General features: G+C 46.6%; 1 protein-coding gene across 1 annotated transcript; it reads left to right on the top strand.

Moving 5' to 3' along the window:
- Positions 1–10,747: 10,747 nt before the first annotated feature.
- On the top strand, positions 10,748–11,713 carry LOC144508892 (zona pellucida-binding protein 1-like). The gene has a single exon (XM_078237106.1). The coding sequence runs from the start codon at positions 10,748–10,750 to the stop codon at positions 11,711–11,713; it is 966 nt and encodes a 321-aa protein (XP_078093232.1).
- Positions 11,714–12,162: the final 449 nt, after the last annotated feature.

Genomic DNA, 12,162 nt, shown 5'->3' with positions numbered 1-12,162 from the left:
TATACACCACATCAACCGCTTTACCCTCATCCACCTCTTTGGTCACCTTCTCAAAGAACTCAATAAGGTTTGTGAGGCACGAACTACCCTTCACAAAACCGTGCTGACTATCCCTAATCAAATTATTCCTTTCCAGGTGATTATAAATCCTATCTCTTATAATCCTTTCCAATACTTTGCCCACAACAGAAGTAAGGCTCACCGGTCTATAATTACCAGGGTTGTCCCTACTCCCCTTCTTGAACAAGGGGGACAACATTTGCTATCCTCCAGTCTTCTGGCACTGTTCCTGTAGACAATGACGACACAAAGATCAAAGCCAAAGGCTCTGCAATCTCCTCTCTAGCCTCCCAGAGAATCCTAGGATAAATCCCATCCGGCCCAGGGGACTTATCTATTTTTACCCTTTCCAGAATTGCTAACACCACCTCCTTATGAACATCAATCCCATCCAGTCCAACAGCCTGTATCTCAGTACTCCCCTCAACAACACTGTCCCTCTCCAGTGTGAATACCGACGAAAAATATTCATTTAGTGCCTCTCCTATCTCTTCAGACTCCACGCACAACTTCCCACTCCTGTCCTTGACTGGCCCTAATCTTACCCTAGTCATTCTTTTACTCCTGACATACCTATAGAAAGCGTGAGGGTTTTCCTTGATCCTACCTGCCAAAGACTTCTCATGTCCCCTCCTGGCTCTTCTTAACTCTTTCTTTAGGTCCTTCCTGGCTAACTTGTATCTCTCAAGCGCCCTAACTGAGCCCTCACGTCTCATCTTAACATAAGTCTCCTTCTTCCTCTTCACAAGAGATTCAACCTCCTTAGTAAACCACGGTTCCCTCACACGACTGCTTCCTCCCTGCCTGACAGGTACATATTTATCAAGGACGCGTAGTAGCTGTTCCTTGAACAAGTTCCACATTACAATTGTGCCCATCCCCTGCAGTTTCCTTCCCCATCCTATGCCAGCTAAATCTCGCCTAATCGCATCATAATTTCCTTTCCCCCAGCTATAACTCTTGCCCTTTGGTATATACCTATCCTTTTCCATTGCTAAAGTAAACGTAATCGAATTGTGGTCACTGTCACCAAAGTGCTCACCTACCTCCAAATCTAACACCTGGCCTGGTTCATTACCCTGTACCAAATCCAATGTGGCCTCGCCTCTTGTTGGTCCATCTACATACTGTGTCAGGAAGCCTTCCTGCACACACTGGACAAAAACCGACCCCCCTAAAGTACTCGAACTATAGCTTTTCCAGTCAATATTTGTAAAGTTAAAGTCCCCCAGTACAACTACTCTGTTACTTTCGCTCCTATCCAGAATCATCTTTGCAATCTTTTCCTCTACATCTCTGGAACTTTTCGGAGGTCTATAAAAAACTCCCAACAGGGTGACCTCTCCTTTCCTGTTTCTAACCTCAGCCCAAACTACCTCAGTAGACGAGTCCTCATCAAATGTCCATTCTGCCACCGTAATACTGTCCTTGACTAACAATGCCACACCTCCCCCTCTTTTACCACCTTCCCTGCACTTACTGAAACATCTAAACCCCGGAACCTGCAACAACCATTCCTGTCCCTGCTCTATCCATGTCTCCGAGATGGCCACAACATCGACATCCCAGGTACCAACCCAGGCACCAAAGTCTAAAAGTTCACCAAAACTCCTTCAAGAACACACGACGATACTTCCAAAAGTTTCACAAAGCAAAGGAAAATCAAAAGCATCTTACATGCAAGTTGCATGGTTGCTCCTTTGAAGATCACCCATGGGGTGGTTTCCTTGTGTAGAATATTGAGATGGCAGTGATTATGAGAGAATGTTAAATTGAACTGTGTGGTCCACATTGGCAGAATGTACGTTCCAATTCCCCTGGGGTGCCTTGTGAAATCATAACCTGTATATTCTGCCTGTTTCTAGAACACATGTTTTGATTTGATTTGATTTTATTATTGTCATATGTATTGGTATACAGTGAAAAATATTGTTTCTTGTGTGCTATATAGACAAAGCATACCGTTCATAGAAGAGGAAAGGAGAGAGCACAGAATCTAGTGCTACAGTCAAAGCTCGGGTGTAGAGAAAGATTAACGTAGTGCACGGTAGATCCAGTCAAAAGTCAGATGGCAGCAGGGAAGAAGTTGTTCTTGAGTCAGTTGGTACGTGACCTCAGACTTTTGTATCTTTTTCCCAATGGAAGAAGGTGGAAGAGAGAATGTCCGGGGTGCGTGGGATCCTTGATTATGCTGGCTGCTATTCAGAGGCAACGGGAAGTGTAGACAGTGTCAACGGATGGGAGATGTGACACACTTGAGTCAGGACCTTGCTGGAATTTGCTGGAAAAGTTGTGCCTTCCATTTTCAGTGTCTCAGTTTTGTGTAGCCCCAGTTTCAGCTACTGAGCTGAAGTTTGGAGCCTCTAGAAAGCGGACGCTTTGGCAAATAAAGGCTCTGCATCTATTCCGAATCCCTCGGCAAAATTTCCATCAGCAAATTTAATGTAGGCACAGTGATGGTTAAAGTGAAGTGAAGAACTGGCTCGAATGGAATAAGACTTTGATGAGGTTCAGACTTCTTTCTTTCAAAATTGCTCCCCCCCTCACGATAGTTTGCAAAACATCCAGTTTCTAAAAACATAATGAAATGCAATATAGGTTTCCGGTAGAGAATGCTGGAAATACTCAACATGTTTGGCAGGGACTGTGGAGAAAGAAACAGAGTTGAATGTGACTCATCTCATATCTGGAAGAAGAATTTGAATGAACCTGAATGAATTTAAGTTTTGTTCGATGTTGAGTCTTCCTCTGTCATTGTCGCCACCCCGCTCACTTCTCCACCTTTCACTTGCCTCCAGTATTCTCCCTCCACATGCAGCTCTTCCCATGGACTCTTACCTGCTCTTAATCCTTTCATTCAGAAATTTCAACATGACAAGTCTCAACCATTTTAATCTCTCTGTTTCCCTCACTCGCCTTAACTGTCTCCCTCTGAACTTGCTGCACTCTTTTCTCTCAGGCTAACCTGAAAAAGTCAGTTCCAAAGAAGAATCATATTCGACTCGAGATGTTAACTCTGTTTCTCTCTGCACAGGCTGACTAAACACCTCCAGCATTTTCTGTTTATATTTCTGATCTCCATCATCCACCACCTTCAACATTCACTCCCTCCCACCACTGACTCCAAATGGCAGCAGTGTGTGCCATCTTTAAGACGCACTGCAGCAACTCACCAAGGCTCCTTTGAAAGGGCCTTCCAAACCTGGGGCCTCTACTACCTAACCAGGGCAAGGGCACCAGACACCACCTGCCAGTTTTCCCTCTGAGCCACGCACCAACCTGACTTGGAAATATTTTGCCATTCCTTCATTGCCAAAATCCTGGAACTTCCCTCCCTAACAGCCGGGTGTTGTGGCATGCACCTGTAATCCCGCTGCTGGGAGGCTGAGGCTGCTGGATTGCTTGAGGTCGGGAGTTCTGGGCTGTTGTTTTCGGGGCGGCACGGTAGCACAGTGGTTAGCACTCTGCTTCACAGCTCCAGGGACCTGGGTTCGATTCCCGGCTTGGGTCACTGTCTGTGTGGAGTTTGCACATTCTCCCCGTGTCTGCGTGGGTTTCCTCCGGGTGCTCCGGTTTCCTCCCACAGTCCAAAGATGTGCGGGTTAGGCTGATTGGCCATGCTAAAATTGCCCCTTAGTGTCCTGAGATGCGTAGGTTAGAGGGATTAGTGGGTAAAATATGTAGGGATATGAGGGTAGGGCCTGGGTGGGATTGTGGTCGGTGCAGACTCGATGGGCTGAATGGCCTCTTTCTGTACTGTAGGGTTTCTATGATTTCTATGATTTCACTCTGGGTGCACCTACACCACGGGGGCTGCAGCGGTTCAAGAAGGCAGCCTACCACCACTTGCTCAAGGGCAACGAGGCAACTGGCCTAGCCAGCGACGCCCACATCTTGTTCAGTCAGGAGTCATAGAAATCATAGAAGAATCATAGAAACCCTACAGTGCAGAAGGAGGCCATTCGGCCCATCGAGTCTGCACCAACCACGATCCCACCCTGGCCCTACCCCCACATATTTACCCGCTAATCCCTCTAACCTACGCATCCCAGGACTCTAAGGGGCAATTTTTAACCTGGCCAATCAACCTAACCCGCACATCTCATGAAAGAATTAAAAACAAATATTTTGTTTTTATATAAGCTTCTGGCAGATTCAATAATGTTCATAATTCTTTTGAATCACAAACTGCTATAATAGTGAAAAATAAGGAAAATATGGAATACAGGGATAACTAGGCATACTTAACTTGAAACTTAATTTCTTCAATGTTCCCAATGGTGGGGGAGTCCAGAACTAGGGGTCATCATTTGAGGATAAGGGGTAAACATTTTAGAACTGAGGTGAGGAGAAATTTCTTCACCCAGAGGGTGGTGAATGTGTGGAATTCACTACCACAGAATGTAGATGAGACCAAAATGCTTTCCGATTTCAAGAAGAAATTAGATACAGCTCGTGGAGCTAAAAGGATCAAGGGATATGAGGAGAAGGGAGGATCAGGACATTGAATTCAATGATCAGCCATGATCAAAATGAATGGCAGAGCAGGCTCGAAGAGCCGAATAGCCTTCTCCTGCTTCTAGTTTCTGGGGTTTCTATTTATACCCAGTAAGAAGTCTCACAACACACCAGGTTAAAGTCCAACAGGTTTATTTGGTAGCACGAGCTTTCGGAGCGCTGCTCCTTCATCAGATGAGTGGGAGTTGGGTTCACAAACAGGGCATATATAGACACAAACTCAATTACAAGATAATGGTTGGAATGCGAGTCTTAACTGGTAACCAAGTCTTTACAGGTAGAGACAATGTGAGTGGAGACAAGTTTAATCACAGGTCAAAGAAGTGTGAATTGTCTTAAGCCAGGACAGTTAGTGAGATTTTGCAAGCCCAGGCAAGTCGTGGGGGTTACAGATAGTGTGACATGAACCCAAGATCCCGGTTGATGCCATCCTCATGTGTGCGGAACTTGGCTATCAGTTTCTGCTCAGCGATTCTGTGTTGTTGTGTGTCGTGAAGGCTGGCTTGGAGAATGCTTACCCGAAGATCAGAGGCTGAATGCCCGTGACTGCTGAAATGTTCCCCGACAGGAAGGGAACACTCCTGCCTGGTGATTGTCGAGCGGTTTTCATTCATCCGTTGTTGTAGCATCTGGATGGTCTCGCCGATGCACCATGCCTCAGGACATCCTTTCCTCCAGCGTATCAGGTAGACAATGTTGGCCGAGCCACAAGAGTTATTTATTATTTATACCCAACAGTGCATATGTGGGAGTAAGTTGTACTTTACATTCTGGACATTTTAGGATCAATGGTTTTCCATAATTCATTTCTTTCTTACTCTGAAGGTGCTGACTCACACCAGCTACAACTCCACAGCACCAAGGTGAATTTAAAGCACCCGTTCTTCATGTGTGAGTACGGACAATGGCAATCGGCCCCATTCTGAACTCAGTCAGTGCTGACACCCCTGTCCTTTCCCAAAGGAGCAATCACTGCACAACTGTCAGGGGCAGAAAACATGTCTTTCTCCCTTTTTTGGATCGGGGGGGCTACCACTGCCCTAACTGGGATAACCCTCTCTATCTCAAACTGAAAAGCAACCATTGGGACTGAGATTGTTGCCACAGTGACAAGCCTCCTCTGCTCTGGTGAAACTAGCAGAGCTGCCTGAAAATCATTAGTCCCACCCCCAAACAGGTTCTTTCTCATTTTCAGGGGGGCGGTGGCTGGGGGGAGATATGTTTCGCATATACGTGTTTTACAGAGCCAGTTTCCCCCACTTAAGTCTGATTTTGGTCACCTAGGAGTATGGATCCCAGCACATGCAAAGCAGATCTGTTAAAATCAGGGCTGAATTTGGCGTATTTCTTTGGAGAGGCAGGGTTGGCCTGTGGAATTTACCTTAAACTTTTATTGGCACAAAACAAATTCTAATTGTCTTCTCTTAACCCAAGGCAGTCGGAAGGTGGATCTCCAGGTCCCATAGAGCAATAATTACTGCTCCTACTAACTCATCCAACCAGGTGTCAGGGAGAACTTAACGCTGGAGAAGAGTGCGTGGCACTTCATATGAAGGAGCATGGCACCCTCGCACAGAGGTCAGTCACCCTGACAAACTGGAGGCCAAAGGGAGGGCACAGGGCTGGGGGAAGTGGCTGTTGCATGCAATCCAGAAAAGAGGAGGAGGAGCAGGTACTGTTGGAAGGCTTTACAAATCTAGGGCACCCTACCACAATACGTCAGAGAACCAGAGTCAAAGGTGACTGAGACTAAGCCATGAGGTGATGGCAGACATATGTCACATGGTCCAGCAGCCACTTGAGCCACAGTTCATCGACCTTGCGCCCCCCCCCCCCCCCCCCCCCCACCCCATGGCCTGCCAGTGGGCTGTAAAGGTAACTAACACTCTCAGCTTCGATGCCTCAGGATATTTCCAGGGATCATTAAGAAAGCTTTGTGGTATATCTCAGTCTGTCCCTCACAGCTGCATAAAGGCTGTAACTAATGCCCTGTTCACACATGGGGTGCGTCACATTTACTTCCCCGTGGACTTGGTGTCTCAGCTTTAGACAGGCACAACCTTTTCCCAATCAGCAGGCTTTCCTCAGATGCAAGGTGTTACTGATTGCATTACTGTTGTCACAAAGCCGCCATCTCAACAGTCGGACACATTTTTCAACATAAGTCCTTGCATTCAATCAATATACAAGAGGTCTGTGACCACCACAAGGTCTTCCTTCATGTGTGTTCATCAACATTACTGACCCCCTTACCACCCACCCCCAGACCCCCTCGCACATGGCCCCCTTATCAGCCCCCTGACATGACCCTCTCCCTTTCCTGCCCCCGATCATCACAGAGGCACAAACCCCCTCCTCCCCTCACACCACCCCCCCCCCCATCAGCACACCTGCAAGTGCTGACTTGGCTTCCCCTTCATGGTAACAAGGTAAACTGCATTAAACTGCCTGATAGATGTACTTTGTGGAGGTGTTGTGATATACCTTTAAGGGCTAGCAGCATCACATCGCCACAAGGAAATGTGTCATGTGATCCTGTCTTAGTTTCACTTTTGCCTTGAGCAGAACACAGCTCAGCTGCTGATGTCTCCAAACTTTATACCTGTGTGTTAATGGTCCCACATGCATAGTCTAAATAAATGACCCCAAACCAATTTGCACAATCTGCATTGTAGCCTTTATATCATTGCATAAACATGACAAGGTGCTCAGCGGTGGTCAAACAGTATGGCAGCAAAATTACATACAGGTACAAACTGCTCTGCCCAAGACCACATGAAACTACAAAGGGTCATGAATGTAGCCCAGTCCATCATGCAAATCGGCCTCCCATCCATTGACTCTGTCTACACTTCCCGCTGTCTCGGAAAAGCAGCCAGCATAATCAAGGACCCCACAAACCCTGGACATTCTCTCTTCCACTTTCTTCCGTCAGGTAAAAGATACAAAAGTCTGAGGTCACATACCAACCGACTCAAGAACAGCATCTTCCCTGCTGCTGTCAGACTTTTGAATGGACCTACCTTGCATTAAGTTGATCTTTACACCCTAGCTATGACTGTAACACTACACTCTGCACTCTCTCCTTTCCTTCTCTATGAATGGTATGCTTTGTCTCTATAACACACAAGAAACAATACTTTTTACTGTATATTCATACATGTGACAATAATAAATCAAATCAAATCAAAACATGGTGAACAGATTTAGATCAGGCTACATGGCACGAGGTGACTGCTGACATTTTGGCCAGATGACTACAAAGTGACAGTGTCAGAGGGTGTTGCAAACGGAGCATGCTGACTGCTCAGAAAATTTTGGAACACAGAGTGAGATAGCGCTCAAATGACGTGCTGGCTGCAGATAGATCCCTCCTGGTGAGAGTGCAGTGCATAGTCTTCCACTTCAGTGAGCTGGACAGCATATCAAGAGATCCAGCACTGGGTTAGCTCTGTTGGGAAAGTTGGGTGGCCAGGGTGCAGGCTGGAGCGAGGGAGAGTCAAACACAAAATGTCATCAAAATTGGGCCAAAGGGAATGCTGCCAATATAATGGGCAGCGCTTCAGAAAAGTCTGTGTCAGTAACTACAGCGATACTCATCCCAGGTACTGTAAGGGAAAGAAGCTCAAAGGGATGTTTTTCAAATGTCCCCAGATTCCCAGTTGAACTGGGATGTAGCTGATCTACAATCAAAATTCAAAATGTTTAAATAACGTACAGAGCTATCAGGTAAGGGGGATTGGTCGTGCTAAATTATCCCTTTGTGTCCCAAGACGTGTAGGTGAGGGGGATTAGCGGGGTAAATATGTGGGGTTATGGGGACTATAGAATCCCTACACTGCAGAAGGAGGCCATTCAGCCCATCGGGTCTACACCGACCACAATCCCACCCAGGCCCTATTCACGTGACCCCACATATTTACCTTGTTAATCCCCCCGGCACTAGGGTCAATTTAGCATGGCCAATCAACTTAACCACCATGTCTTTCAGACTATGGGTGGAAACCGGAGCACCCAGAGGAAATCCACACAGACACGGGGAGAATGTGCAAACTCTGCACAGACAGTGACCCGAGGCCGGAATTGAGCCCGGGTCCCTGGCGCTGTGAGGCAGCAATGCTAACCACTGTGCAATCGTGCCGCCCGAGAAATTAGGGATAGTGTGGGAGTGTGGGCCTGGATAAGATGCTCTGTCAGAGAGTTGGTGCAGACTCGATGGGCCAAATGGCCTCCTTTTGCACTGTAGGGATTCGATGATTCTTGATTCAGTTACGTCTGAACCGGACAAACAAGCCATGAAAAAAAACCTAGCAATTGGGAATGCAGGTCTGCACAGGCTGAACATATCAAAATTAACAGCAGCATCACTGAAATATGTAGATTGGAAGAGGGGTTCAGAATCAGATTAAACTTCCATTTTCATCGACTCGAGTTCATAACATTTCAAGAATAGCTTAAAGAATCCATAGACCACTTCTTCAGCGGCTGAAGAGAAAACACAGAGCTAGTGGACAGAATTGTTGAGTTGGGGATCGCATTTGCTCCCGTGGAAGATTCCAGAGAAGTCTATTGAATAAACCCAAAATGTATCACATCACAGAGTTATTCTGTGGGCTGACGAATGACAGATGGAGTTTAATTTAGACAAATGCAACGTGATGCATTTTGGTAGATTGAACCAGGGCAGGACTTAATCAGTTAATGGTAGGGCATTGGGGAGAGTTACAGAAGAGATCTAGGGGTATATGTTCATAGCTCCTTGAAAGTGGAGTCACAGGTAGACAGAGTGGTGAAGAAGGCATTCGTCATGCTTGGTTTCATCGGTCAGAACATTGAATACAGGAATTGGGACGTCTTGTTGAAGTTGTACAAGACATTGGTAAGGCCACACTTGGAATACTGTGTGCAGTTCTGGTCACCCTATTATAGAAAGGATATTATTAAACTAGAAGGAGTGCAGAAAAGATTTACTAGGATGCTACCGGGGCTTGATGGATTGAGTTATAAGGAGAGGCTGGATCGACTGGGACTTTTTTCTCTGGAGCGTAGGAGGCTGGGGGATGATCTTATAGAGGTCTATAAAATAATGAGGGGCACAGATCAGCTAGATAGTCAATACCTTTTCCCAAAGATAGGGGAGTCTAAAACTAGAGGGCATAGGTTTAAGTGAGAGGGGAGAGATACAATAGGGTCCAAAGGGGCAATTTTTGACACAGAGGATGGTGAGTGTCTGGAACAAGCTGCCAGAGGCAGTAGTAGAGGCGGGTACAATTTTGTTTTCAAAAGGCATTTAGACAGTTACATGGGTAAGGTGGGTATAGAGGGATATGGGCCAAATGCGGGTAATTGGGACTAGCTTGGTGGAAAAAAAGGGCGGCACTGACAAGTTGGGCTGAAGGGCCTGTTTCTATACTGAAAACCTCTATGACTAATGACATGTTGATTAGGCAGCAACAATGACAATTTCCCCCTTAGAGAAAGCCCATGATGGGCCACCCGTTCCAGTGTTCGTGAAGAGTTGGTTAGCATTTGTACCTTTGACACTCACCTGACAAAACAATGACATCTCCTCCAAAGTACAGGGACTTCACTGTTGATGATCTACCCCTCAAATAGAACCTTGAGAAGGACTGAAAATCAAAATTTCAGGGAAACACTTTTGGAGCTTGGAGTCACAAATTCTCCCAACTCCGCGCCTCCAACCGGGCAGTGACAATCTGAACCTTGGTGTTTCTGATACAAAATGGTTCGGTTTCATACAAAGACAGCTGTGCGATTGGAGAAGCTAAGCGCCCCCGATTGGAGGGTTTAGTTCCACACTTACGCAACAACAATTTTATAATTTTACAAAAGAAGTGACGTTCAAAATGATTGGAATCCCAAGCTCTCGTCGCATTCTTATTAGCAACTGCTGCAGAACCTCAGCCGTAACTATGACAGTAAGGATCCCTTTTGATGTCACAAGACACCGTGTGACTTTACAACTGTGGTAATTGTGACAATGGGAAGAGGCTGACATCAGACAATTGGCATGTGGTTCGCCTTCACAGAGCAGAGGGGCAAAATGAAGGCAGGATGATTAAGAGAGGAAATGGAGAAGCTATTCCCACTGACTCCCACCCTCAAGTGCCTCATTGTGAGTGGGCTGATTATGAACTCCCTGGTTGGCATGACCGCCAGCATCGCCAAGGATTTCACTGAGACTCCTCTCTCCCAGAAGGGCAAACAGCCCCATCACAGACCCCCAGAAGGCAAAGTGGTCGGCTCAGATGACGGCCCTGTGAAAGTCTATATCAGACATCACGGGACTAGCCCACGGATTCTCTGCACCACGCCAGAGCTCAGGAACATGGAGCTAATGGATCCCACTTTCACTTGGAAAGGACCACAGGGGGTAAAGCTTTCCGAAAAACCGGGCATAACAATAACGCAGACGGGCACCTTGATCATTGAAAACTTCAACAAGGATTCATCAGGGGTTTACTTATGCAGCATTTTCTTCTACAATCCTGGCACCAAGTCCTTGCAATCCTTGAATCTTAAGTATTTCTTGTATGCGTATCGTGACCCCAATTACACCTATGAATTTCAGGCCCAGTATCACGCAGCCGACTGCCACAACTCCTACAACAGTCTGTTCTTAAAAAGGTTACACACGGCCCTGAACCAGCTGGTGTCCGACTTGGCCTATACAATCAGTTTACACAAGTCAGAGTGTCACACACTGAAGGTGCCCTTAGCGGGCATTCAGTACGAGCTCTTCCTCACACTGAAAGTGCACCTGGACGTGGAGGCTTTGGACGCGATCTGTGAGAACAACCTGGAGGAGTGCAACCACAACCTCCGGCTCGAGAAGGTACGGCACCGGGTGGAGGCCTTCTTCTCCAAGCAAGCGGAGACGTACCACCAGATCATCGGCCTGCTGCCTGTCATCTACTATATCGACGGCACGCTGCAGGTGATCCGGGTCGACCGCTGCAAGCCAGGCTACGGCAAGGACCGCAAGAAGCACCCGCAATGCATGGAGTGCTGCGTGGTGTGTAGCCCAGGGACATACAATGGTGGCCACCATGTGAGCTGCTTGCTCTGTAGCGATGCCATCCACTATGGAGAAACAGATTGTGAAACTGAGTGAGTGAATCTCTCCTGCACTTTATGAAGCATTAGCATCGACCTTTGCTCGGTTGGTGCTGGTGACATTTCTTTTTTTACTAATGTAAGATATCAGGAAAGAAGCCCCAGGTCATATATACAGCGAGGGTGGCTCCTGCATTTTAAATAAAAGAAGTCAATGCAAGTTGCCTGTTTCCATATGGTCTGTTGTAAGATTCTACTCATATTGGGTAGGATGGGGTTGGCAGGGAGGGTCGGAGGGTGAGGAGTTGGGGCGGGGGTTCGATGGGTGTTGCCTGACATTTTAATAAAAATTTGCTATGAATGAATATTTATCGTTGAAATGATCCAATCTGTATCTTATTCCCGACAGACAGTAACGCGTTTTAAAAAAAATAAAAGTTTGGAATACAATGTTAGTCGCAGGGAGTTCTTTCCACACTACGATTGTATGCTTAAGGAAAGCGAGGA

The sequence above is a fragment of the Mustelus asterias genome, chromosome 21, assembly GCF_964213995.1.
Source record: "Mustelus asterias chromosome 21, sMusAst1.hap1.1, whole genome shotgun sequence".
Lineage (NCBI taxonomy): Eukaryota > Metazoa > Chordata > Chondrichthyes > Carcharhiniformes > Triakidae > Mustelus > Mustelus asterias.
This window is presented reverse-complemented; position numbering and strand designations above follow the sequence as displayed.